This window comes from Gymnogyps californianus, chromosome 12 (assembly GCF_018139145.2).
Source record: "Gymnogyps californianus isolate 813 chromosome 12, ASM1813914v2, whole genome shotgun sequence".
Classification (NCBI taxonomy): Eukaryota; Metazoa; Chordata; class Aves; order Accipitriformes; family Cathartidae; genus Gymnogyps; species Gymnogyps californianus.
Window position 1 is genome coordinate 22,240,951 of NC_059482.1, and position 27,037 is coordinate 22,267,987.

Consider the following 27,037-nt stretch of genomic DNA (forward strand, 5'->3'; position numbering starts at 1 on the left):
AGCTAAACATGATGCAGAGCAATGCTGGAGTTCAGGGAAGAACTCTATCAGCCAGAGGGTGTGTATCAAATGCTGAACCTAGAGCAGCTGCAGAACAGTGACAGCGCTCCTTTAGAGTCGTCTCAAGCCCATACGGAAATGCCTTTTATAGAGGTAAAAGGAAATATCTTTTCCTTTTTTTTCCTAAATTTAAATTTTCCTAAAAAGGAAATATTGCTATAGTGAGCCTACAGGAAAACCAGATGGATGGGCTTGTACTCTTTCAAATGCTCAGTATTAACTAAGTATAGGTGAAGAGTTTAGTGTTGTCAGCATCTCCACCTGCCAGATGTTTACTCTGAACCTCTGTAAGGCAAGAGCTACCAGCTGGATTTCTGCCCTCTTCATCTGGACAAGAAACAGTGCTTGCCTTAAATTTCTAATGCTAAATGAGGGAACCCACTTGCTGTTCTGACAGTGTATGTCTGCCTTCCTAAAACAGCCATTAGGAGGTCTGGGTTTTCTTAAGTCCTCTAGAAGAAGGTGGTAGTTGCGCTCCGGAGCTCTCCTTGTACGATAAGGCCACCCAAACCCGCTTCTGTGCTGTGGAGGATACTTTGTTTACGTAGAGGCGGCTACAAAGCCACATGCCGTATGAGGGACAAGCGGGCCCGTGTTCAATCTTGCCATCTCTTCTCGCTGCTGTAGAAGAGATGGCCAAAGGCTGACCTTCCCTTCCTGAGCACAGTCCCAGGCAGTTCACTTCCAGGGGCAGCGAGGTTTCTAACGTACCAGCTCTAGCAGCTGATGCAAGATCCTTTTCTGTCCGTAACGCACGTGCAGAGCTTGCTGCTCCCTTCGACTCAGTTTCTCGTAAGCCTCCTTGTTATTTAGCAAGTCCTGCTCTGCTTTCAAGTCTGACCTGTAGGACTCCAGGGTCAGGAGCACGCTGTCATAAAGGAGCTGCTTGCAAGGGGTTTTAAGTCTGGAGAGAGCCTCGTTCGAAAGGGTAGAGTTTTCCTCTTCCTCACTGTCGTCTTCCCAGCCATCTTGTTCCTTATACTCCTTGAATTCTTCTTCCGACATGCACAGCACCTGCAGTGACCCAGGCAAAGAGAGAAGTCACTGGCAGTGTGAGTACATCAGGCCGGCTTCTCTACGGAAGTGCGGTTTGAGAGCCACATGGAGCAGGGGAATTTATTCCTCAGCTGCGCTAAAGGTGAGAGTAAAACTGAGAGTAAAAAAATACCTAATCACAAGTAACTTGTGGGTTAGAAGAACGTTCAAACAGCAAACCTGGGTGTTGGGAACAGTCTTAAAGGACAGCTCAGCTGCTACCTACGACAGCTCTCTAGAACAGCAGTAGCCATGGAGCCAGTCAAGACTGGTATGTAAGCACCCGTGGGTGGCTAGTTCACGAAGGGAAGACTACGAACAGTACCTGAAGCCTGGGCGCTGGGCAACCACACCCCCTACCGCTTTTCACGCAGGAGCGTTAGTCCCAAAATGCCTTTAACGTGCTTGTCCCCCTTCACTGAACCATTTTGCACGCTGGTTTGCGCAGCTGCAGCGCGCTTAGCCTGCGCTCTTCCTTGTGTAGCTCTTCCACCGCTTGGCAGCGCTTACCTTCAGGGTCACGGACAGCTCTTCCTCTGTCAGCACCTCATCCCAGCCAAGCACGAAGGCGCCTTCCTCCCCCACCATCTCCAGCTGGCACAAGAAGTCCCACTGCTCCGAGACCAACTGCTGCTGGGCTTCGCTTCTGGCACCTGTTTGGAAGAGAGCGGAGCTGCAAACCCAACTCGGGTTGCGGTGGTGAACGGAGAAGGGGAAACCAAGGAGGTAGAAAACCGAGGCGTAGCCCCAGCACCCGAAATGCTGTGGAACAGGCTTATTTTTCACGTCACCCTTGATCCCCGTTCCGTTCCATCACTATTTAACAGAGATCCCTGCCCCATCCTTTCTCAAAGCGGCTGCCACTCACGCTGCAGTGCCGCCTTGCGTACTGTCACCATCTGGATGTCGGCTGTGTCGTTGGTGTTGCCAGGGTACGGCTCCGCAAAGCCGTACATGTGTAGGAGCTGCCAGTTGGCCATCTGCCCGTACGTGTTGAAGATCTCTTGGCCTTTGCTGACGGGCTGTGTTGTAACCATGCGTAAACATTGCTGCAAGCAGGGAGAAAAGAAGCTCTCAGAGCTGCGGTGATCCTACCGCTCTCGGAAACAAGGTGTTTCAAAGAGGCTCAGATGACCCTAAGCTCTTCCTAGCTAAAGCCAAGCACGCAGCGGGGGGGGTATGTTGAGCAAAATAGTTTCGTATTAATGAGATCCAGGCCAGCCTCGCTGTGCCACCGCTCCCGAAAGCCTTGCAGCGAAGAGGAAGCGGACCGTGATGATGCCTGGCGCAGCGGCTTTGCACTCACGGGAGAGTATTCCAGGTTGGCGTTGTGGTTGGCCACGTGATTCAAAATATCTGCTACAGGCACCATCATCGGAGGGTTGGGCCCCTTCTTGTCTTCATCTTCCTCCTCCAAAGGTTCCTGAAAGCTAAGACAAGGGAGATGAAGACAAGCCAGCTGTACACCTTGCGGCACAGGGCAAGCTTCAGCTTATGCTTAACGTTCTTGTGCAACTGCAACCTTTTAAGTGACGCAGCCTATAATCCTCCCCCTGTGATCCTACCGCTTGTCCTTGCTCCTCGTGGGAGCAAAGCCCTCGCTTCTCACCTGTAGGCCATGACAAATGCCACCAGCTGCTTGTACAGCTCCAGCGTGTGCAGCTTGGGGTCAAAGATGTTGGGGTGAGACTCCATGAAAGGCAGGATGATGGAGCTGTACTCCAGGTGGATGTTAGCCAGGTCCTTGTCCACAGCTTCTGGGATGCCTGTGCCCTGCAGGAGCCTTGTTCGCTCTTCTTCAGGCCTGTTGCAAGAAAACCAGCAGGTTTATCTCCACCTGCCTCAGGGAGAAGGGTCTATAAGCTCCTTCCTCCTTCAAAATCTCAGCTTCCTGGTGCTCTCCAGATTCCTGTTTTCTGGTTAGGCCTGTAGCTAACTCCAACCCCTGAGAAGGTTCCTCAGGCTCCTGCCATGGAGAGCCCAGGGCTAGAACAGAGGGCTGGAGTCCTCCAGTAGGACCACGTCCTCCAGTAGGACCACGTCCACCCCCAAGACTCCGGTCAGCAGCCCCTGGACCGTGCCTCCATTCAGCTGCTGAACTGGGCCACCCCACAGCCCTGCTTGGTTTCACCTTACCAGAACATGGGGTGATCCAGGCTCCTGAAGTCCTGCCAGAGGGAGAAGTAAGGCTGCCATGGGGAACTGCTGGCTGTGTACTCGTGTAGCAGGGCCAGCAGGAGAGGCACCCAGCCGGACTGGCTCTGCAGGGACTCCTGGGCTAAGGAACCGGAGACGATGGAGAAAAAGTAAGTTGACCTGAGGTTTTGGTCCTTTCCTCTGAGAACAAGTCTTGAATCCCACAAGCCTCCTCGCCTGGCTTTAGCTTGCGGCAGGGAGTTCTGCTTTTACTCTAAGATCTCTCCAGGCTTGGGTTTGCCTGAAGCTGCTGCTCTTGGAGCTAGGGATGGGCCAGAACCCCCTGCCCTGCCCCGCCGTCCTCACCCCGAGGCTCTGGGTGCCTTCAGCAAGAAAGGAACTGCTCTTTTTCCTAGCAGTGTCTGCCCCGGGCCTTGAGGAAAGCACCATCCTATAGGTGCTTGTCACTTAAACATCAGGGATATCGCAGTTAACGGGCTTTTCTCACTGAACTCCCTGAGGAAGCGATGGGGTACCCAGCCACCCCCTTTCCTACCTGGTGGCTGCAAATCCCTGCTCCAGGGAAGCAGGAACATTCCCTAGGCTTTATCCCAGACCCGTTTTATTCCTTTAAAAGGCAAATGGGGACAACAGAGGTAGGTTGCTGAGGCAGGCAAAGCCCGAGGAGGCTAAAGCTCACCTTCCTGCAGGAGGGCCTGGATGGAGCTGGTGTGCTGGGAGAGCAGCGCCGTGCGGGGGACGGTGACGAGGACCTCTCCCGCCTCCAGCTCCTCGGCGGCCAACATGCCGTATCCTGCCACCGCGCCCTCCCTGCTCAGCCGGACCTTGGGCGAGAGGTGAGCGGTGATCTGTTAGGGGAGAAGGGGAGGGGGAGCCCCGGGGCTGCCCCGGTGGCCTCGGGGAAGCCCGGCCCGGCCCGGCCCGCGGTGCCTCACCTTCGGGCTGAGCTCCACCCCGGCCCTCCCGCACCACGCCAGGAAGGCGGGGAGGGGATCGGCGCTGCCCTTCCCTCGGCCGCTGCTCCCGGCAGCCGCCTGTGGATGAAAACCCGCGGTGAAGCCGAGGGAGACCCGAGCTGGGAGGGAGCGCTGGGGCCTCTCCCAGAGCCCCCCCCCGGGAGCCCCTTCAGCCCGTCCCGGTCCCCCGAGGGCCGGGGCCAGCTCTCCCTAGCCCCCCCGGCGGGTGGGTGGGCGGGGGACGCTGCCGGCAGAGCCCCCGGAGCGGCGGGAGCCCCCGGCGCCGGTCCGTGTCCCCCCCGTTCCCCTCCCCTACCTTGGGCCTCTTGGGCGCCGACGCCATGGCGCTCCGAACACGTGGTTCTCCACCACGTGGTCCCCACCGGGCTCTTCCGGGTAGGCGGGGAGCTCCGCCCCGCTCCCCCGGCCGGGCTGACGGCGGCCGCGGAGGGCCAGAAAGAAGTGGGGGCGGCCCCGCCCTGCAGCCGCCTCTCTGCGGGGCCTGGGGGCCTTCAAGGGTGTCTCTGAGGGGTTTGGGGGGGCTCGTAGCACCTCTGGGTGGGGTCCGGGGGGCTCCGGTCGCCTCTCTGTGGGATCCAGGGACCACCAAATGTCTTTTTGTGGGGGCCGGGGGCCTCGTCGGACCTCTCTGTGCACCCCGCGGCTTCGGGGGGGGCTTTTCCTGGGCGCCCCGCTGTCCCCACCCAGGTGCTGGTGCAATCCCGGGGGGCTCGGGTGCCTCTGTGGCTGCCGCGGGGCCGTGTCTGGGTGCACCGCTGGGGTCACCCCACCAGCCATGGGTTTAAAAGCAGCGGGCTCTAATTAATCAGGATAATGAAGCTTATGGCCTTATTCAGTCAACATCCCCCGAGCTACGTGCCAGGCTCTCATCGCCCTTCTAAGGCTTTCCCAAGGCACGCGGTGGCCCCTCCGTTCCCCCGGCTCGTGAACCCTGGCCCCAGGCCCATCAGCTGCTTGCTCTTAATGAAGCCAATTAGTGCACCGGAGGGGTTTGAAGAGGCCCCACGAGGCTTTTTGTGGGACCGGGCTGTCCCTGTGGCTCTCGCCCACCCCGTGAGCCCTTGGGGGCAGCTTTAATCTTCTCCAGCCCCTTCCGAGCTGGGCTGGGCTGGCAGGGTGGGTTCCCCGTGGAGCAGAGGGGAGTCTCCTCCTGCAGACCCGGGAGGAAGGGCGAGAGAAAACGACGGGTGGCCTTTAGGAGCCCGTCCGAGCTTGCGGCCCCCTCCTCGGGCACGGCGTCTTTGCAAACCAACCTCCTTGCAGCCGCCTCGTCCCATCTCCATCCCGGCCTTCCCGAGCACCAGCCCGTTGGCAAAAGCGTTGCTGTGACTCGGATTCGAACCGAGGTTGCTGCGGCCACAACGCAGAGTACTGACCACTATACGATCACAGCCGCCGAGCGGGGGGCCCCACGCCGCCGCTCCTCTCCTCCGGCCAGATCCCCCCCGGCCTCCCTCGGGGGAGGACGGCGGAGGTCCGACGGCCGCCCCTACGGCACCCCGCTCGCCCTCCCCGCCGGCGCATCCCTGCGGCCCTGGCGCTTCCCCGGGGCGCATCCCTGTGCCGGGATCCGTGCTCCGGTGGGAAGCCGGGCCAGCCCGCGCCCGGAAGCCGGGTGCTGAGCCCGGTGCGTGCAGGCAGCGTGGCTGAGCGGGCTGAGGAGCCGGTGCTGGGTGCCGGTCTCCGGAAAAGCAAGTTCAAAGCCCGCTGCTGCCGGGTTCTTATTTTCCCAGGCTGCCGGGGTTGGCACCCGCAGGCCCCGCCAGGCTCTCCTCCTCCTCCTCCTCCTCCTCCTCCTCTGCCTCATCGCTCTGCCTTTTGGCTGTCCCCAGGAGGATAAACCTGGCGTTTATGCATCACCTCCCCCCCAGTGACCCCGTCCTCGCCTGAGGAAGAGGTGCCAGGGCAGGGTAGAGGTCCTGGTGGTGCTCCTCCTCGTGGGAGGATGCCCTCCGCTCTGGTGGCCTTGTTGGGGTGGCGTGGGGGTGGAAGAGGTCGAAGCGAGTCCCTGTGTTGTCTCACCGGTGCCACGGTGAAGCGGGGTCCTCGCTGCCTGTCCTGAACGTCCCCCAAAACCCCAAATGTGAGCCTGGATAGCTCAGCTGGGAGAGCATCAGACTTTTAATCTGAGGGTCCAGGGTTCAAGCCCCTGTTCAGGCGAAGGAATTATCCTTTACGAGCAAAGAAGGGGAGCCCCTGGGCAGGACCAGCCCCTCCTCCTGCTGTGGCAGGGTCCCGGGGGGCTGCAGGCTCCCCAGGGCGCTCCCCGCTGCTTCTTTTCCCACCATCACCTCCCCAAGGATCTTCCCAGGGGCGGCTCCATCCCGTCCGACACCCGCACGGCACTGCTCTCTTCTTCCAGCCGCCCAGTACCGCAGAGAGAGGGAGCCCATGGGGACAGGCAAGGGTGTTATCTGGGGGTACGCACGGAGGGAGACACGAAAGGAGGGAGAAATAGGGCGGATGGAAGAGCGAGAGACACAGCAGAGCCAGAGGGAAGGAAGCCAGGGCTGGATGAGAGAACTGGGTGGGAGCTGGGGGCTCAGGGGTGGCCTGTGGCCCCACCCCAGGGTTAGGGGCTGGAGAGCTACTGGGGGCACCCCGGGGGCTGAGTGCGGCTGAACCCGGAGGCGTGCGGTACCCTCTGCCTGCCTTCTGGCATGCCCCAGGCCCTCCTTGCACCGTTGGGTGCTCCCCATCCCTGTCCTTATTCCCCTCTGTGTCCCCCAGGAGCTCCATTTTGAGCCCCCATCCAGGTGTGCAGGCTGAAACCCCGCTCTGCCCCGAGGGACAGCCTGCAGCCACGCCACGCTCCCCGAAACCTCGCTCCCCCAGAAGGGGCTGCGGCGGCGGCTGCTTTCCCCCTCCGCAGGGACAGGGATGCGGCGGTGGCCGGGCACGCCGGCCAGGCAGCGCCAAAACAGCCCTGGGCACCCCGCGCCCATTGCAGAGCCCCCCAAAGCAGCCCCCGCCGCTGCCCACCTCGGCTCGGGCAGATGCTGCGGGGCAGCCAGCCCTGGTGCCCCGGGCTTTGCGGGGCTGGAGGACGGTGGTGGTTTTGCAAGGAGATGTGGCACCCGCGTCAACCCACGAGCTTATTTTATTGGCCCGATGAACTTTGCTTCCCAGCGGCTCTGATCCTTTCCGCGCGAGCGCTGGCACGGCTGGGGCCGAGCTCCGGCCCGCGCCTCAGTCGTCATTCATTTCTTGCCAGCAAGAAAACAAAGAGATAATAAATAGGAAGCTTATTTGCGGGGGGAGGCCCAGGGGAGGGCCCCGGGTCACGCGCAGCCACCGGCAGGGCTGCGCCTGGCCCCGGCCGGGGGGGACGGACGGCGAGGGGGGGGGCTGCAGGCAGACAAGCGATTGCCCCACGGCCGCCGCGGGCAGGACAGCCTGGCCCTGGGGCCATGCACGCTGGGGGGGAGCCGCCGTCCCGGGGAGGGGTTGGGCGGGGGGGAGATATAGCAATCTCTATTTAATTACATTAAAATAGACTATTTAAAAAAATTATTTCTAGTAGTTAAAAAAATGTGGCGTGGTCCGTCCAACGCTGGCGGGGCCACGGAGCTGCCGCCCCGGGGGGTTGGGGGGACACTGGCCGGTGTGGGGACAGACCCCAGCCCGCCTCACCCCCCCTGGGCAGTCCCGTGCCGGGGGGTCTGTCACAGCGGGTGCCCGGGGTGGGTGCTAGTGGGGTAGCCACTGTGGGTGACAAAGCAGGGGCACCGTGCCCCCTGCCAGCCCCACGGCCACTGCTCTGCGGGTCACGGGCAGGGGAGCGGGCACCCTCCCGGACCCCGCAGCGGGGCCGGACCCTCGCCCCGGGGGCTTAAATGACGTGGCAGCAGTTGAACTGCCCCAGGGAGAGGAGGCTCTCCTTGGAGCCCGGCCGGATTTTGAAGGCCAGGGCTTTTTCGCAGAGCGGGAACTGCAGGAGCCTGTCCCGCAGGCTGCCCCTCTTGCTCTTGCCCGGGTCCAGCTTGATCACGCTCTCCGCGCCCCCCTCGGTGCCCCCCGGGCCCGAGCTCTCCACTGACCGCCGGGCCGGGCTGGTGGGTGCCACCGGCCCTGGGGACTTGGCCGCGGGACTCGGGAGGGTGGCGGGGGTTGTCTCTGTCCCCAGCACCTGGGGGACCCCAGCAGAGCTGCTCTGGGGTGATGGGATGGCTCCCCTTTCCCTGGGGGGCTCTGCCGAGGAGCCCCCAGGCTCTGTGTCCTCCTCCCTCCTGGGGGGCTCGGCTCTGTCCCCCTGCATTGCCGGGGGACCCCGGGCCCCGCTCACCCCCTTCCCAGCCCAGGCCGCACCCGGGCGCCCACCCCGTCCCCCCAGCTCGGCCCCCGGCCCCCACACCTCCCCACGGCCGGGCGGGCGGCAGGCACGCAGGAAGGCTCGCATCTGCTCCTGGTTCAGTGAGCTGCTCTTCCTCTCCATGGTGCTGGGCCTCCCCTCCTCCTCCTCCTCCTCCTCCTCTTCCTCCTCGCAGATCTGCTGCAGGGCCGGGGTGCTCTTGGTGATGGTGGTGTCAACGGCGGGGACCTTCAGCAGGGTCCTGGGGGGCTGCCGGCTGCCAATGTCCCCTCCGGTGGGCAGGGGGGGCAGCCGGGACCCCATGGCAAGGCTGCCTGGCACCTCTGTGAAGGGCAAGAGGCCACCGGCACTGCCCATGGGGCCAAACGTGTCCGATAAGTTGGTCCTGAGAAAAAGGAGGGATGGAGGTGTTGGTACCCAGCCTGGCATCGTGAGGGTGAGGGCTGCGGCGAGGAAGGGGACAGGGGACCGGCCGGGAACCTGCACTGGGGACCTGGGGTGGTGTGGGGAGGACGTGGGACGGGGGGCAGCAGGGGTGCTCACCTGCTCTGCACCTCCTTGGCCAGGTTGTAGACGAGGCTGAGGCGGTGGCCCTGCTTCTCCTGCTTCTCCCGCAGCATCCTCTCCGCCAGCAGGAAATACGTGGCCGTGATGTGGTTGTAGCGGTCGGCCTCCAGCGCCCTGCACGGGACCGAGGGACCCACGTCAGCGCGCGAGGGACGCGTTCGGAGGGACCCCCGGAGCCCTTCGCAGGGGTTCCCGCCTCGGCAGCCCTCCCCGTCACTCACTCCTGGATGGTGTCCCGATCCGCGATGTTCCCGCACGTCATGGCCTGGAGGATGATTTCGTGCTCCTCCTCGGACACGCGCTTGTGGGAGGTGAGGGGCAGCAGGCAGCGGCTGGCGGGGGACGGGTCCACCCCTTGCAGCCACGCGTGGCCCTCGATCTGCTCCAGGGAGGCTCGCTGCTTCGGGTCCCGCTGCAGCATCCTGGAGATGAGACTGGGGGGGGGAAAAGGGGCGACGCTGTAATCCTGCAGCAGCAGGCGAACCCCAAACTCAGCAGCTTTACCCTCTTTTCCCCACCTCAGCTCCCAGGCATCCCCTGGGGTCGGGGCACCCACCCCCCAGGGCAGCAAGTCGGGGTCCAGGGGGATCCGGGGCAGGGAGAGGTGCTTACTCAGCGCACTGTGCTGAGACGTGCGGGGGGACGGTGTAGCGGCAGTCCATGATCATGGTGAGGGTCTCGCTGTCGTTGGCCTCCTGGAAGGGGGGATGGCCACACACCAGCATGTAGAGGATGACCCCCAGGCTCCAGATGTCTGTAAGAAGCAGCAGCAGTTCAGGTTGCACCCATCATGGCCCAGGAGAGAGCCCCGACCCCAGGGACCCTGGGGGAGCCACCCCACCAGCCCCCAGTGGCAATCCAGCAGAGACCAGTGCTCACTGGGATGCTCCTTGGAGGTAACAGCTCCCAGGTCCTACCCCACGGACGGAGGGGACCACAGCCCCACCAAGGCGGGGAAGGACCTTCCCCATCCCCACATCCGAGCAGGTCTCAAGGGGCTTCACCAAAGCAGTTGAGGTGTTATTCCCTTTCCCAGGTGGGGACAGGGAAGCCAGCCCCGAGCTCTGTCCTCCCCGGTCACCCACCCACGGCACCGTTTCATGTCATTACTCAGCTTCCCAGTTCCCAAGCAGACCCCACCACGACCATCCTGACACTGGGCTGTGCCGGAGGGGACACCACAGCGATGGGACAGGGACACAGCACCGATCCAGGCCCTCCAGCTGCCTACAGCTGGGCACCAGCCTGAGCGGGATCGCTGCCCTGCCCTGGGGACAGGGACGGAGCCAGCGGCATCTTCACCTGCTCCTCCTGACGAGAACACAACCTCTCTGCAAAAGCGCCTTCTTAGGACGCTGAGCATGCCCCGGGGCTCTCTGTTAATACTTTCAGCTTCTTAAGTCAAGTGCCTGCGTTGAAAATTTCTGACCTGCGCCAGTTTTGTCCCTTCATTTCCCTTTGCAGAGCCAGCAGCTTATTCTTCTACCATCTCCACAAGCTATCCCCCTTCTCAATTCCAGAGCCGCCTTTCCCTGAGCTGACGCTGGGCTTTTTCCTTTAAGGGCTCGTGTTTTGTTTTGCTAAATCCTCCTGCCCCAAATTCCAGCAGAGCTGGCTCAGTCCTGCTTCCCTCCCATGTCCCCTCTGTCCCAGCAGAGCCTCTCGGTGTCCCTAGCCCGGCTCCCTGCACCCTGGGACAGTCTCCCCGGCCCCCCTGCACCCTGACCAGGGGAGGAAGGGCGCTGGGAACCACAGAGAGGAAGCGGTTTTCAGGGCGGGGATGGAGCAGAGGAAACTTTCAGAGCTCCTCCACCCAAACAGCAGCATCCCAAGCAGGTTTCCTTCCGGCATCACCCCCCCAAATAACCACTAGCGCCGGCTTGCCGGTGGCTGCACCCTCGCGCTTCTCCTCCCGAGCCCCAGCGGACGCCACGCCAGGCTCGCAGCCTGCTTGGGCTTTTTCCCCTCCCTGGCATGAACCATCGCTCTGTGGGAACTTGACAGGTATGGGGACGGTCTCCGCAGGGAGGCCCACCCTGTGCCAGGGGACAGCTGGACAGCCGAGCACCCAAGGGTCAGGATTGCTCCCTGCAGAGACAGCAGGGCCACCGGGGCATGGGTGCTCCCAGTGTAAGGGGCCAAAAGCGAGGTGGTACCCGGCCGGCAGGACCACGCTCCAGGCAAGGGACACGAGGGAGGCAGGTCCGTGGCTGCGCCCCACCGCCCTTACCGACAGCCGGGGCATCGTACTCATCCCCGAGCAGGATCTCAGGTGCCGAGTAGGCCAGCGAGCCGCAGCTGGTGGTGAGCATCTTGCCGGGTTGGAAGCGGTTGCTGAAGCCGAAGTCGGTGAGCTTGACCACCCCCTGCTCCTGGAAGAAGACCACGTTCTCGGGCTTGAGGTCGCGGTGCACCACGTGGAGCTTGTGGCAGTAGGAGATGGCATGGACAATCTGGGCAAAGTAGTGCTTGGCCCGCGCCTCGGCCAGCCCGCCCTCGTGCCGCATGATGTGGTCGAACATGTCCCCGCCGTCGCCCAGTTCCAGGATGAGGTAGAGCTTGGCGTGGGTGTCGATGACCTCGTAGAGGCGCACCACGTTGGGGTGCTGGACCAGCTTCATGCAGCGCACCTCTTGCAGGAGCTGCCCCGCCGCCTCTCCCGCCAGCTTGCTCTTGTCGATCACCTTGACGGCCACCCGCTGCCCGGTGAAGACGTGCCGCGCCAGCTTCACCACCGCGAAGTGGCCCTTGCCCAGCGTGCGCTCCAGGTCATACAGCCCCGCGATCTTGCCCTCGCCGCAGCCCTGTGCCCCGGCCATGGTGGCGGCGTCAGGCGGGGACGGGCATCGGGTGCTGTGGGATGGGGGAGCTGCTGAGCAATGCCGGGTAGGGGATGGGGCACCCCCAAATACCAGATCCCCCCGCACCGCTGACACCAGCATCCCCAGGACATCAGAGTCCCCAGCACCCTGGGCACCAGGGCCCCAGCAGCCTGGGCACCCCTGACACCCTGCCTCCCAGTCCCCAGCATCCCAGGACCTGGGCACCCATCTATATCCCCACCTCCATTCCTCAGCACCCTGGACATCCCAATACTCCCACCTTCACTCCTCAGCACCCTAGGGCACCTTGATACCCCCATGTCCAGGTCCCTAGCACCCCAGGTACCCCAATACCCCTACCTCCAGGTCTCCAGCTCCTTGGGTACCCTAATACCCTCACCTCCAGATGCACAGTACCTTGGGCACCCCAATACCCCACCTCCAATCCCCCAGCACCCTGGGCTCCCCCATACCCCACCTCCAGGTCCCCATGACCCCAGCACCCCGGCTACCCCAATACCCTCACCTCCACTCCCCAGCACCCTGGACACCCCCGTGCCCCACCTCCAGGTCCCCATGACCCCAGCACCCTGGGTACCCCAATACCCTCACCTCCACTGCCCAGCACCCTGGACACCCCCATGCCTCACCTCCACTCCCCATCACCCCGGGTACCCCAATACCCACCCCCAGCACCCTGCACACCCCCCATACCCCCGGCTCCCCGCAGCACCCCGGGACCCCCCGGGGTGCACCCCGACAGCGCGGGGCGGGCGGCCGCGTCCCGGCAGAGCCGCACTCACCGGGGCGGCGGAGCTGGGGCCGCCGGGGCTGCGACTGCCCGGGCGTGCCCGCCCCGCTGACGTCAGGGCGGCTCCGGGCTCGCGCCTTAAAGGGCCCCGTCCGCCGCCCGCCGGGGCTGAGGCCGGGGCGATGCTCATCGCACCTCCCGAAGCGGAGGCCTCGGGCAGCGCTGCCCCCGGCCCCTGGCTGATGGCAGCCCCCGAGCAGGGCCCTCAGCCCGGCTCATTAGTGCCCGTTTGGGGTGGCGGGGACTAGGTTGGCATTAGCGGTAACGAGGGCCAGTAATGAGCTAAATGAGCCGCCCGCCCGCCCGCCCACCAAGCCGCTTCCAGGAAGAGAGGAAGAGCCCCCTGCCCCGGCTTGTCTCCTGAGGGTCTTGCCATGGGACGGGCTCCCGCCCTGCTGTCCTCCTGCCCGGGGCACCCGCTCACGGGCATCTCTGCCATGCCACTGACCCGCTCCATCACCCGCTTCCACCCTCGCTCGGGACTGGGAGCACCGAGCTGGGGCTGGGGGCGCAGCCCCGGCCCGCCGTTCCCCCCCCCGCCCCGGGTTGTGAGCCCTCTTTTCCTGGAAGCGGCCCGGCGAGCGGCCGGCCGCCTCATTTAGCTCGTTACTGGCTGTAGGGATGCGCACAAAGCAGATGTTGCTCCTGCAGATTAAAAAGCTCTCAGCGCGGCCGCCCTCGTTACCGCTAATGCCTTCCCAGAAGTCCTCCGCCCGCGGCCCCGCAGGCTGCAAACAGGCCCTAATGAGCCGGGCTGAGGGCCCCGCTCGGGGGCTGGCGTCAGCCAGGGGCTGGGGGCAGCACGGACTGGGGACCCGATCCCCCCAGGGCTGGGGATGGAGGAGCCGGGAGGATCAAGCTGCCCAGCAGCTCCTGCCATGGGAATGGGGCTGGATGGGGCACTCGGCACTCACCCGGGCTTCGGGACTGGGGCTGGGAAGAGAGGGGCTGCCAAATCTGCCTCTAACCCAAGATGAGTCTTTATCCAGGCACACGGGGTGCAGGAGGCAGCTGGGTGCTGTGCAGGGGGGTCCTAGCTGGGTGCTGTGTATTGGGAGACACAGTCGGGTGCTGTGCATGAGCATCCCAGCTGGGTGCTGAGTGTTTCCAGCAGCCGCCTGCAGCCGGAGGAGAAGGGGCACAGCAGATGAGCCCTTCGCTGGTCCCGTGCCTTGTCCCCTCCGAGCCAGCCCGGCCCTCGGGTGCAGTGGGAATCAGGTCGTGCCAGGACAGGGCGCGTGGAGGGCAGAGGGGGGGCCTGCAAAGAGCCCCAGGGCTGGCGCTGCAACCAGGAGCGGTGGCTCACGCTCCGCTGGGGACGTGCTGGGCGGCCCTGGGGGGGGGTCCTCCCTGGTCGCGCAGGGTCTGGGAGCAGCCTGGCAAGGGCAGAGCCCGGGCCATCAGCCTCCCTCGCTGGGTACGTCACAGCCCACTGAACCCCTCTCATGTCTTATCTCCCCATTTCCTTGCAGGGCCGAAGCCACGCAAGGACACAGGCGTTTCCAAAAAGAGCCCAGCTGAGCTGCTAACCTGGGAGCGGGCAGTCTGTGGGGTGGGCAGGGGGGAGATGCTGGCGGGGAAGCAGAGGAGTTGACAGCCCCCTGGGGCGCTGGGTGCCCGGGCAGTTAGCCACCCTGTGTGTGCATCCGGGGATTTGAATGGAAAGGTGATTCCTTTGCGGCTCCTGGCACTGGGGCTTCTAGCAAACAGCTCTCAGATCTGCTGCTGTCAGTGCAGGAGGGGACTGCGGAGGCTCCGTGAGCAGCATCTCCCACCACCTCTTTTGGCTGACCCTCTATTCCTGATTCTTCTCCACTAGTGAAAGGCCCATGCGTGTCGGGGCTGGGTCCTTCACCCGATAGGGTGCTGGGTGCTGCACCCGAGCTGCAGGTCCCTATCCTTTTGCACAATTGCCCATTGTACACATGCCAACGCTGCTTTGAAGGCCTCAGTTGAAGAAGCAAGAACAGGCACGTGGTGCGCTGGGATGCTGCATCCATAATGCAAGTCCCCTGCAGCCCTGGCCAGTGAGAGACTGCAGAGATGCCACCTCCACCAGTGCCTGGCCCCGTGACTGAGGCTGCATCGGGCTGGCTGCAGCTCCCTTTGGGTTTTGGAGCGGCCCTCGAAGGTCTCCGCACCAAGAAGCTCAAGGAGCCACACAGGATGGCTGTGAAAGCCAGCGCCGAGGCTGGGGAGAACCGAGCAGCCAGTTCCTTCCTTCCCACGGTGGAGTCAAGCCCGGGATGAGCAAGGGAGCTCCTCTGAGAGCGCCTGGCTCTGGGGAGCTGCAGGTTTTCCAAAGGATACATGAATGAGAGATGCAGTTAGCACAAGTGGGAGCCTGAAGAATCTGGAGATGGCGAGTGGTCAGGAGTTGGAGGACTTCTGGAGACTCTGGACTATGGCTGGGTGCCTGCCAGGAGCTATGGGTGGGCAATATTCCCTTTGAAAACCGGTAGAGAGCTCGGCATGTCTTTGGCGAGGAGCCTGTAGCCCTGGTATTTCTCTAGCCGGGAACTAGATGTCCTCAGGCTGCAGCCTCGGCGCTGCTCAGGCACAGCTGGAAAGGGAAGGGGCCTGGAAGGGTGGTGGGGATCGCTCCCAAGAAACTTGGGAGTTTGGGGCCAGTGGGGATCTGTTCATCCCCGCAGCCGTGCGGGACGCAGAGGAGTCCTCCCTCCCGCGCATCGCCCCGCCGACTGCCTCTCCGTCCAGACAAAGCCCGGTTTCCAGAGAAGCCCACCTACCTGGTAGTTAGCAGAGTCATGTGGCTGCAGCACTTAATTAATAAAAAGCCAATATAAATTCCAGTAAGCATGTAGGGAGGAGGACATCGAGGCAGAGAGTGGTAGCGGCACTCCCAGCAAGCTCCGTGGAGCAGCGAGTGGCAAGCCCCCTCTCCGCACAGAGAGGTCAGTGCTTACAATGGGAAGGGTCTGGGGGCATTCGGGGTGCGATACCCACGGCCGTGGGGCTCCCCACGGCGTGGAGGGGTCTCTCCTGGCAAAGAGCTGTGTGGTTTTGTGGGGATGGGGAGGTGAGGAGTGGCCGGCACAGCTCTGGGCTGCCAGAGCCAGGGCTGGAGCCCCAAGGCTGCCAAAGCAGCAGGCGCTGGGTTTCACGGGACTCGGCTGCCGGCAGCGACTGGGGGTCCCCCTCCTGGCCCCTTTTCTTTCGCTCCCTTAGAGCCCCCCTGCTTTTTACAGCTTTCAGGCCCCCAAAGCTCACAGCCCAACCCTGCAGCATCTGCTCTCCCCCCAGCTCAGCCCACCCAGTCCTTCCCCCAGCTATGCCTGGTGTGGTCCTCCTCCCCACCAAGCCCCCTCCAGCCCAGCCTCGCCCTCTTCTCACCGTTATAGCTTCACCTTCACCTTCCTCCCTTCTGCCGGATCCCTCCATGAGCAGGGAGGAGGAAGCAAACCCTGCACCGGTGGCAGGTGAAAACCCCAGGTTGGTCCAACCAGGGGGACATCTCCTGATGATGGTATCTATGTCCCAGGCAGAGGGGGCTTTGCATCCAAACGCTTCCCGCACAGAAGCCGTGCAGCCAAGCGTCAGCGGGTTTTTCAGGTAACTGGGTGATGCGGAGGGGCTGGAGCCCCCTGCGAAAGTCTTGGCTGTGACATCCAGCCCATCGCTGCAGTCCTTAAGCAAAACCACATCCGTGCCTGCTCTCTCTGCCAGCCTCCGCATTACACTTTTATCTTCTCAAAGCCCCACGTTTGTTTATTGTGCCCAAACCCTGTGGTTTGGTTGCAAAAGGAGTTGTAGCAAAGCAGTTTAGCATTTCCCAGGGACTTTCCGGGAGATTTCTGTTGCAGCTGCTCCAGCTGCAATGTGCGGGAGGCCTCTCATGTTTCAACCACGTAACGTGGCTCCCGCCCGTTCCCTGGGCTCCCGCCTGCCGCGTTGCAAACCTGCCCGTAAGGCTGTGCGCGGAAACATGGCTCCAGGGCTGGCGGCTGGAGAGCCGGGGGAGAAAGCAGGACTGGGAAAGCGAGGCGTACCAGAGGAGCTGGGCAAGAAGCAGGGAGGTGCTGGGCCATTAGTCGTGCTGCCCTTGGCACTGCCGTGGAAAGGAGTGTGGGATGGAGCTGCTGGTGGGTAGACAGCTGCCTCTGTGGTGGTACTTGGGGACCTCGTGAGATCCCAGTGCTGGCTGTTGTCTGCGAGGTCCCGGTCGCATGTCCAAGCCCAGATGCAGACCAGGCAGTAAGTATTAGCTTCTGGTCTTTAAAACTAGCGGCATTTCCACAGTCTGTGACCACAAGTGCCTGGCAGGAGCCGTGTCGGATGTTTCGGCCACATCCTGTGCACATGCAGGTGGTGAATGCACAGCACCGCGATGGTCTGGCGGCTGCTGAAGGCTGTGCATGGGGCAGGGAGACCCTGAACCGCTGCAAAAAAGATCAAGTCTTAGTCCACCCTCTGCTGCTCACCCCGCTCTGCGGTGAGATCATGAATGTGCCTGCATGTGGGGTGCCCCACGGCACCACGGCACGTGCGTTAGCTCCGGAGGGTCCACGTGAAGCTCCCCGGCGTGTGGTTGCCCAAGAAAGGCTCTCAAGTCCAAGAGAGCAAACAGCCCGGCGCGGTGGCTGTGCTGGCAGAGGCTGCCCCTTGCCGACGCGGCGCTGCTCGGGGGGTGGCAGCGGCGGGGTGGAGGCGGGGGCCAGGCCAGGCTGCCAGCGGGCGAGCTGACGCTGGCCGGGACCCCTCTGCGCAGGTTGTCCCCCAGGACCATGCTGAACGTGCTGCTGCTGTGCTGCGGGCTGCTGCAGGGGATCCAGGCCATCCTCACCGCCGACCTCAGCTGCGGCCACCTGCAGAAGGCGAGCGGCGGGCTGGAGGGGGCGGACAGAGCCCGCTACTCCAGCCTGCTACGGAAAGTCAAGGAGGTGTCTGCGGAGCCGGCGGGTGAGTCCTGTGGCCCCCCACTTTTCCACTGCCCCCTACCAGCTGCTCGCTGGCATGCCCAGGGCCCCAAAATTGAAGTGGGGACCCCACACCCAGGGTCAGATGCAAGGGATCCCCTTAAAGCAGCACAGCTTCTCCTATCACTGGCTAGTGAGAGCAGCCTGGCAGCCCACAGGGAGCGGGAGGCTTTTTTTGTGGGGACACACGACCATGGGGAGCAGAGTCAGAGCTGACCCCCCAGCAGCCTCCTTGTCCAGCCTCTCTGTATCTCGCAGGACCTCTCCCCAGGCTGGGGCTTGAGCAGATGGCCCTGGAGGTCCCAGAAGCCGACGGTGACCTCGCGCAGAGAGGTGGTGCACTGGAACCGCAGGTAACGCTCCCTGAGCTTTCTTACAGACACCCTGAAGAGCAGGGCGGCCTCGGGCCACAGCAGCCTTCTCTGTGCCCCTGGGGCCAGGGGTGGTTTGGAGCCCAACGTGGTGCTGCCTGGGAAGGGAGTATCTGTTCATCGCCTGCTGGGGAGCAGCCAGGGCTGGGACGAGCTGAGGCTGCCCAGAGCTGCAAGGGGCTCCGGCACTCAAAGGAGGGTGGTCCAAGCCTGTGCTCCTGCAATCCGTTTAATTAAGCTCAAGCGCAGCCCAGGAAGCCTCTGCAGAGCAGGAGCTCACTGGGCAGTGCCGCATCTTGCCTGGCTCGGACACCAGTGCCTCTGTTCAGGCAGAAGGCACAGTACCCTTCACTAAACTCGAGGCTGCACTTCAAAATAAATGCGTGCATAAAGGCCTTGAGACATGGTGGACGAGGCAGTGATGCCCGCAGAGGGCTCAGCAGTGATTTCCAACAGACCGAGCCCAGAGTTGAGCATAAGAGCTCTCCGCTTCTGGCAGCGGCAAGTTTCAGCAGCCACTCTTGGCTCTATCCCGTGCAGTTCTTTATTGCTGGCACAGTGGTCCAGCATCAACTCTTTCCCTCCTCTTCCTCCTCTCTCTCCGGCAGGCATCGTCCACAGAACTGCAAGCTGCGGGCCGCGAAGAGCGCTCCCCCCGCCGCTGCGTCCGCCTCCTGGAATCCTGCCTTGGGCATCAGGTCCCCTGCTGCGACCCCTGCGCCACCTGCTACTGCCGCTTCTTCAACGCTTTTTGCTACTGCAGGAAAATCAGCAGCAGTTTCCCCTGCGGCAAGAACTAGCGCCTGTGCCGCGGGGCTGCCTGCTCCTTCCCCACGCGTGCCACCTCCTCCTCCGCAGCTCTAATAAACCAGCTGTTAGCAAAAGCCATTGCTGAGTGGGAATGGTTCAATGCGTCTGCTTGGGATCTCAGGGGAGAGGGGTAGCAGCAAGGCGCTGGTACCTGCACCCAGGTGGGCACCGTGCCCACACAGCCAAGAGTCCAGGGCACCTCCACGTCAAACAAAATGAGTTTGGTTTTTTTTCCAGAGCAGCTCCTGCAGGGCCCTTCCTGGCTAGATGAGTGGTCTTTCAGCAGGAGGGGTGTCCCAGGAGGTGACATTTCAGCTGCGCTGGGAGCTTTACTTGTGTTCTTCTCCTGCCGGTATCGCTCATGGTGGCCCAGAGACCCTGCAAGCTGTCAACCCCAAGGAATCAGTGACCAGGGGGGTACCTGCAGTATGGATGCAGACAGCGCAGACCATCACCTCCTCCACCACTAACCAATATGCCACCACGAGCACTTAAGGGGTAAAACGTATCCGTGGAGGCTGTAAAAAGCCTTAAAACCCCACAGACGGGCTTTCAGGCGTGCTGGAGGCGAACCTCAGGCCTAGCGCTGGGTGAGGACACGGTTGGGGGGGGTTTCAACCTGCTCCCTGGGGATGGAGGAGGCCTCACAGGGGAGTGAGGCGCTGGGGAGACCGGGAGCCGCGGGGACGGCGGCCCCGGGGCCGCCGTCCCCGCGGCTGCCGGCCACCGCCATCCCGCTCCCCACCGCCATCTCCTCAGGCGCTTCCCGCCCTCGCACTGCCTGCCGGGAAAGGGGCGGGGGCAGGCGCGCGCAGCATCACGTGAGCGCCGGGCGGGTCACGTGAGGGGCCGGGGGTAGTTCGCCCGTCTTCTCGCTGGCCGCCATGTCGTCTTTCCCGGAGCTGTATTTTAACGTGGATAACGGCTACCTGGAAGGGTTGGTACGCGGTTTTAAGGCGGGAGTACTCCGGCAAGGTGACTACGTGAACCTGGTGCAGTGTGAGAGCCTGGAGGGTGAGTGGCGGCGGGGCTCCGAGGCGGGCGAGTACCCCTACTTCACCCCCCCACCCCCCCCCCATACTGAGGGGAAGGCCTAGCCGGCGGGCTGAGGGGAAAGCTCGGCTGGTGTGAGGGTGGAGGGCCGGGGGGAAGGCGAGGGGCTGCGTGGCAGTGGGGGAAAAGAGGCGACAGCGGCGTTTTTGAGGCGCTGTCCCCTCTTCACCCCTTGGCTGAGCAGGCACTTGGTCTTCCCCCCCCCCCCGGCTGCTCCCTCCGAGCTCAGCTGACTCAGTTTCCCGGTCAGCCCGGCAGTGTGATTGCAACAGCTGATACAGCGGTTTAAGGAAGCTTGAGCTCTCAGTACTTTCTTGAGGTGGCCATATAGCTGTGGTGCGTGTCCTGCGGTTGTTGGGAGCCTGGCAGGTTTGTCAGGCTTTGCCGATGAGTCTTGTTTTGTGCTTTTGCTTCCTAAATGGCAGGCAGCGCAGGAAACCTTTTTAAGGCCAGAAGTAAGATTACTGGGGTAATCTAACTTAATCCCTGATACCCATGATCAGTTTTTGAGGAGATTTCGTCATCTAGGAAAGTACCTACTATTATTGAAGGATTGCTAGCAGAAAAAGTCCGGTGCAGATCTTATTAAATTCACCAGTGAATTACCCTTCGCCTGTAATCTTGAGTTCTCTTTCGAGGCTAATGCTGACTTCCAGCATCAGTGTGTACAAACCTGCAGAGCTGTGAAGGTTTTGCTCTGTGATACTCATCACTTGTGGTCAACTCATCTTCTTAATTAGTCAGTGCTAAACTGTTCCTCTATATCGGCGACCTGCTTAACAGTTCTCACTCATTGCTGTCCAGAACATGGATGACAAATCACAAAGATCAAAAGCAGGTCTCTATTGAAATAGGCTAGAAACATATGTATCCAGAGATGTCGGTTGTTTTGGTCAATGGGACTATAATTATTGGATCATTCTTTCTTCTAAAAATACTAGTTAAGCATCAGCTTTATCTTGATGATCATTGCTGAGCAATGGAAATTAATGTTGACTATCTAGAGGGATCCTTGGTCAGCTGAACCCTGGATGCAGGTTACCTGGAGCTGCTCACTCAAGTGTTAAACAACAGAATGGGAACAGAGTGCTGTGATGTGCCTCAGTCTCTACCTTAAAAATACCCAGGGTATTTTTACTTAGAACAGAAGCCCTTTTTCAGCTAGACTTTTTTGCAGGTCTTTGCTTGCAGCAGTCTCTGTTGTTCTTGCTGTGGAGCACAGGGCCTGAAAGAGGGTGGTGGGAGGTATTCCTGCTCTCTTGCTAGTCAGAAGTCTCAGCATGCCCTAAACTATCACTTTATCACCTTCCCTGCAGATAACTTCCTCTTTGGAGTCTTTCTGTACTTTACAGCTTCTCTTTTTTTCTCCCTTCCTTGCCTTCTGAACCAAGTTGCGTAAACTTAGCTCTCCCTTGGAGCGGTGTTTTTTGCATTTGGAATGAGTTAGTTTGGACTTCCCATATGTTTGTCTTGGTATCGTTAGTGTCCTGTCCCTGACAGCTCTCTGGTGGCGACTGCTGCTGTGCTCCTTGTCAAGCTTCATTCAGAGCCTGAAGGCTGTTCCAAGTTCACTGCCAATCTCGTTCTTCCTCTGCTTGGCTTTCTGTGCCCCTGTCTAGTGTGCTCTTGTAGAGGGATTTTCCTTCAAAGGAACATTGCTCTTGATCACTTATATAGGTCTGTGGTCGGACCATTTCTTTCCTCTGTCCCTTTAGTTCCGATTTTCCCATTTCAGTACCTGTTTTCTCTGCTCCACAGACTTTTAACATGCATTCTTTCTCTCCCAGATGCTTGTCTGCACTAAATCCAAGCAGTGGCTAGCTTATTAGCAGCCAAAATAAGTACTCGGGCATAAAATACTCATACGTTCTTCTCTACCATTTCTGTTTTTGTCTTTGCTGCTGCCTCTTGCATGCGAGTCTGGCTCTGCAGTTATTCCCAGTCCTGGAGCAAATGATCACGTTGGCCATGGAGAAGTCCTGAAGGACCAAGGCTGTTCTGGGGCTGGGCCTGGGAATCGGGTATCTGGTTGGTCACTGGTATTGATATTGCTTGGAGGATGTTGTGCTTCCAGGTCTGAAATGCTGCTCCCTCTTGTGTGCTTGGATTGGTTTGGAAGCACAAAGGAGTTAACTTCTCTGCTTCAGGACTTGGGCTGGCAGCTTAGTGCTGTGGGAAGGAGGAGCTCGTGTTTTTCTGCGTGATCCTCTGTCATCTCTGCTTGTCTGATCACAGAGTAAGCCGATTCGAGCTCTTGCTTCTTGATGAGTCAGAAATAGAGAGCCAAATAGTCTCTCTGTGGTCAGGCAGGCTCCTGAGCTGGCTTTAAGAAGGGGCAGGAAAACATGACCAGGATTGGGGGGGGGGGGGGGGGGGGGGGGCGGGGGGCTGTGAGAGCTGTTTTAGCTTAAGCTTTCTCTTGAAACCCTCAGCAATAATATGTTTAATTCCTTCTTTCAGCTCCGAAAGTCCTGGCGCTTTGGTTGTTTCTCAGCCAGAGGTCCTTGTGTGCTGTACACCTGTGCTGAATATTGCTTGGAACCTGCTTGGCCCTCTCTGTTGTAGCCAATTCCTGCTTCTGACACAAGGTGTCAGTGAAGGACTTGGAGCTGCTTTCCTCTGCGTCAGTGGTGTGAGCATGGGTCTGTTCTTGAGTGGAATCTGTCTTGGATAACCACACTTATGAGTCACCCAGATTTCTACTGTCAAAAGGATGGTGAGCCATCTCCAGCTCCTAAAAGCTGTGGTAGCCTGTTAGAGGTCTGGTGTCACCTCTGGAGAATAAAAAGCTGTTGATGCAGTTGGACAGCGGTGCCGCTTTTAAGAAGCCGAGTTCAGTCTGGGACTGGAATGTAGGTTATCGGCAGGCTTTACTGTTGGTCTGCAATGCTCTGTACTGCAGAAAGTGTATGGAGCCTGGGAAGGGCACAAAAGTGTCTTCTTTAGAAACAGGAATTTCTTTACCTTCAATTCAGTGTTCACAAGCCTCCTATTGATAATATTCCTCTTGCTTCCACAACAACAGTGTAGGAAACCGATTTCTTTCTGACCTGCCAATGTTATAAAGGTGATTGGTATGGTGAAATCCAGCAGCAGGACATGTCACCTTCTAGCTGGGTAATGAGGCTGTGAAATGGCCAGCTGAGAAGTAGCAGGTAGTTGGCTCCAGCTTGTTCGTGTGGGCCTCTGTTGGGAGAGGCTTTTCAGAGGCTGCATGCTTCCACCACCACCACCTCTCTGTGGGTGCTAGTGCTTCTGTCCATGCAATCGGCTCAGCCGGGGACTTGCACACCTTATGGAAACAGTGGTGTGCACGTGGAGGGATGGGATCTGTCCTGTCTTCGGCTTAAGCTGTGTGTGGAACTAGTCTCATGCCCCCGCAGAGGTCTGTCGTGTTTTATTTGTGCATCTCAGCCTGCAGTTTATCAGTCTGCTGTGGACTTGTCCTGTGAAAGCTCTTGGTTGTTCAGTCCTCGTAACCCCAAGGTAGTGGTGTCGTGTGACATTGGCTTGGGGAAGAGCAGAGTAACCATCTGAGCCCCAAAGATGTATTTCGGAGGTGAAGAGTGGCTAGGAGAAGAAAATAAATGTGATTCTTTTAGAAAGAAAGGATTTCCAAGACTGCGGTTCTCTCTCATCTCCTCAGTTTGGTCCACAGGCCTCCATTTCTAGGATGCATGCGAATCAACAGTGAAATCGGAGAGCTTGAAGCAAGTAGGTCACACTTGTCCTGGACTGCCTGGCTCCACGCCAGCTGGAGGGCACGGTGGTCTGCCTGAATGGTATCCTCATACATGCCAGAGCCCTGTTTCCTGTCGAATGCATCTGTAGCAATGTGTAGTGAGCACTAAACCCTTGATACAGGGCTGGATGGTGTGGAATAAACCAAGACTGGACAGATTGGTTTGTTGGTTTTGAGTCTTGAAGAGTATTTCCAGGGTTGCTCTGCGTAGCCCTCCCTGCCCAGAAGGGGAGTGCTGCTTTCAGTCAGGTCAGGAGTGGATTGCTAAAGGCTTGCTGTCCTAAATGCCTCTTCAGTGTAAAGATATCCACTTCTCCCCCACTCTCTCCTCTTCCCTCTTTCTCCATGCAGAGGAGAGGTGATGAAATATGTGGAAGTGTGCTGAGCATGCGGTTGAGCCACTGTGGGGTCAAGTCTGTCTGTCTTCCCGTTGTTGAACCACAGGACGGCTAGACACACCAAAGCAAAGGCCTGCCTGAGTAAAGGTGACAGCTCTTGGTCCAACAAATGGATATTGGGGAGCGTGTCCTCTGTGCACCAGGCTTCTGCTGAGTGCAGTGTGTGCTTTTGTTTTCATAGTCCCAAGGATCTTGTTTTCTCCCCCAGAGGCTGCCTTTGCTTTATGGTGTTATGTACTGAGTGCTCTCCATATCTTCTTCCGCTGAGAGAAGAGCGGGAGAGGCTGTGCTACCCTTCTCTCTTTGGTTTTATCGCAGTGGTCCTGGAATTTGGGCCCCAAAAGGCTGGAGCTGGGCTTCTCTTTCGGCTTAGCCACATGGGCAGCGTGTCCTCTCTTGTATAGAGAAGCTGCATTGCTACCAGAGCTACAGACTACCTCTAAGAGTGCTTTTGGCACCTTGGTCCATGGTGGAGCTCATGGTGTTCTCCTGGGTGTGGGGGGAATGGGATAGATCCTTTCCTGTGCAGCTCCTTTGCTGTACAGCCAAGCATGGAGAGGCCACTTGATGGTCCTGAAGTGTGGCTGTGCTTAGATCCATCTTGAACTCTGAGAATGGTTCAGTCCGAACCTCGAATTTGGTGGGTGTAGAAGCCAAGCCATAATGTAGTAGGGACCTTTTGAAAGCACGATGACGATGCTCTCTGTCTCCTGACATCTAGGAGCCCTCTGTGAAAAGCTGACCCTTGCTTGCTGGGACTGTGCAGGAGGACTGGCCCTGTCCCCAAGAGCTTTCATCTGCCAGATGAGGCAGAGCATATGGGAACGGTGAGATCTGAGGAGGGTATAGACCATTCCTGTCCTGTGAATGCTGGCTGCTCGTGCAGCAACAGAGCAGTAGCTGAAAGGCTATCCTGCTAATCTCGGGGCTTTGTCCTGCATCCTCCAGTGTAACCACTGGCTGTGGCTGGTTAATCAGCTGTCCTGTTAAAACAAGCTCAAGGAAAACATTATTTATTGGAATAAAGATGGCACTTCCACGGCCTGCTAAATCATGGTGGCAAACAAACACTGTGGTCTCTGGCTTCCTGCAGGGTTCAGCAGAGGCTCTTTGCTGTTTGTTCTGGCCTCCTTTACCGGGCAGAGACCTGCTTCATAGCTTCTCCTAGCTAAACTTCAAGCAGCAGCTGAGGTCGGCTTCTCAGCGCTGGTGCAGCTTCAGCCCTTGTTTGGGTCCTGCCCCTCGTTAGAAGATGATGGTGTCTGGGTTTCCTGGCAAGTATTACCGCTCGGCAGCCTGTCGGTGCTTTCATCTTGTTGTTTTTCCTCTGCTGTCGGCTCCTGCAGTGTGAGACTGCTTTCTGCCCTGTTTCTTTTAGCTTCTGAATGATTTGTTGCCTCTCCCTTAAACTGCTGCACTAGGTGCTGGGCCAATGTCCTGTTAGTGTGCTGGACCTCTGAGGTTACAGACGTGACCTTAGTGCGGTCTGCTTTTAGAGAGAGGAAAAAAGGGTACGTAGGGGTGAAGCTTACTGGAGAGGCAGGCAGATTAGGAGGGGTTATCTCACCTTTTGGAAGGATCAGGAGAGGGCTACCTGGTTGAGGGGCTCCAAAGGAAACAAGACCTGGCCGTGCTGGGTTCGAAGCTCTGAGAGGGGTGAGTTCAACCCCAGGAAGAGCTGGACTAGAACCACAGGCTGCTGTTTGGTGCTGAGTTGATCTGAGAGAGGTGAAGAGCTAGAGGTGAGACACTGATGGGGGAAGGGGCCAAAGATGACACTTCTCTGTGTCCAGCTGTGGCCCAGAGGAATTTGTTGCCTGACAGCAGAGGAAAGATGGCACGTCACTGCTGGTGGTCTGCAACCACAGAAAAGGTCTTAAATTCTGCGGGGAATGAATGGTCTCTGGGTGCTTCTCAGGTGACATTTCAGAGAATCAGCTTCAGGAGTGTCTGAGGTGGCCACAAAGAGACAGCAACAAGCCAAATGGTAATGACTGCAGTCTTTTGAAGGGAGACGTGGGCGACGTAGCTGATCTGCAGACTGCTGTGTAATCCCTCAGCTACTTTACTGCCTCAGGCCTGGGAGATGGCAAACGATGTTTTAATTTTTATATAGGCAGTAATGGCCCCGGGTGCTTTGGAGCGAGATGTTGGGGTTACAGCAGATAATTGTGTGAAAACATCTGTTCAGCTCGGAAGTTGTGGAAGCTAATTCCATGCCTGTGTGTGAGAAGACAGATCAGACCTTGCCTGGAAGTGCTTGAGCCCTTAACTTGATTCAGAGCTCCGCAATGTGGTTATGGGAGGATGCTGAAGAAGGAAGGGGTGGAAGTATGAGCTGGTGGGGCCATGGGTCACTCTGTCTGAGTAGGGCTTACAGGACAGGATTGATGACTGACAGACGTCTGAAAGACTGAATAATGGCTTGATTCCTTGTTCGGACAAAGCAAACTTGCAGGAGAGGATAGTAGTATTACTGTGGATCTGAAGTCTCTCAAGAAAATGTCATCTGAAATGTCGAGGTGTGGTGTTGGCACAGCGGTGTGTTGAATAAAGCTTCAGTTGTGTTTATGCCTCATGTACAGCCAGCTGCATTGAAGCCAGAGGGCCTGATCTGAGAGTTGAAAGGAGGTGGCTGTAAGTACATGTCATGGTAATCTCAAACACTACCCTACTTGAATACTCAGCACAAAAAGGCTGTCTTTCTGACAAGCTGTTGTGTTCTTGCACGAGGCAGCTTTCTGGGAACTGTGACCTGGCCATAATTTACTAGCTTTTGCGGGGGAGGAGAGAGAACAAAAGCATTGTGGTAATTCGTGTGCTCCCTTGCCAAATGCTGGCTCAGTCTGTTTCTTAAAGTGCGTGAACCGCTTGGAAAAATGCCGAAACAGGCAAACCTACCTCTCAAAAGCAATCGCTGGGTTGAGGCCGTGTACTGCTGTTAGTCAGCATCTGGAGGAGCTCACCGGGAGCGGCTGGGCTCTA

General features: G+C 59.5%; 4 protein-coding genes and 2 non-coding genes across 6 annotated transcripts in view; 3 read left to right on the forward strand and 3 right to left on the reverse strand.

Annotated features, from left to right (window-relative positions):
* Window positions 1-122: 122 nt before the first annotated feature.
* On the reverse strand, window positions 123-4,551 carry SETD6 (SET domain containing 6, protein lysine methyltransferase). Its single transcript, XM_050904065.1, has 9 exons — window positions 4,525-4,551; window positions 4,188-4,286; window positions 3,932-4,076; window positions 3,232-3,373; window positions 2,705-2,899; window positions 2,402-2,525; window positions 1,964-2,144; window positions 1,606-1,748; window positions 123-1,074 (listed from the first exon to the last, which is right to left on the reverse strand). The coding sequence occupies exons 1-9, from the start codon at window positions 4,549-4,551 to the stop codon at window positions 763-765; spliced, it is 1,368 nt and encodes a 455-aa protein (XP_050760022.1). The 3' UTR covers window positions 123-762.
* A 999-nt stretch (window positions 4,552-5,550) lies between these two features.
* Window positions 5,551-5,622, reverse strand: TRNAH-GUG (transfer RNA histidin (anticodon GUG)). Its single transcript has one exon. It is a non-coding gene; the product is annotated as a tRNA-His (tRNA).
* A 694-nt stretch (window positions 5,623-6,316) lies between these two features.
* On the forward strand, window positions 6,317-6,389 carry TRNAK-UUU (transfer RNA lysine (anticodon UUU)). The gene has a single exon. It is a non-coding gene; the product is annotated as a tRNA-Lys (tRNA).
* Window positions 6,390-7,538: 1,149 nt separating this feature from the next.
* Window positions 7,539-11,927, reverse strand: LOC127021139 (SNF-related serine/threonine-protein kinase-like). The gene is made up of 6 exons (XM_050904071.1): window positions 11,339-11,927; window positions 9,721-9,862; window positions 9,330-9,542; window positions 9,085-9,222; window positions 8,420-8,926; window positions 7,539-8,320 (listed from the first exon to the last, which is right to left on the reverse strand). The coding sequence occupies exons 1-6, from the start codon at window positions 11,925-11,927 to the stop codon at window positions 8,062-8,064; spliced, it is 1,848 nt and encodes a 615-aa protein (XP_050760028.1). The 3' UTR covers window positions 7,539-8,061.
* A 5,556-nt stretch (window positions 11,928-17,483) lies between these two features.
* On the forward strand, window positions 17,484-18,849 carry AGRP (agouti related neuropeptide). The gene is made up of 3 exons (XM_050904224.1): window positions 17,484-17,661; window positions 17,937-18,031; window positions 18,658-18,849. Exons 1-3 carry the CDS (start codon window positions 17,487-17,489, stop codon window positions 18,847-18,849), a joined length of 462 nt encoding a protein of 153 aa, XP_050760181.1. The 5' UTR covers window positions 17,484-17,486.
* Window positions 18,850-19,743: 894 nt separating this feature from the next.
* Window positions 19,744-27,037, forward strand: part of ATP6V0D1 (ATPase H+ transporting V0 subunit d1) — a 36,587-nt gene continuing 29,293 nt past the window's right edge. Inside the window, exon 1 of the mRNA XM_050904196.1 lies at window positions 19,744-19,873. Coding sequence (XP_050760153.1) covers window positions 19,744-19,873 — 130 coding nt within the window. The remainder of the gene's footprint in view (window positions 19,874-27,037) is intronic.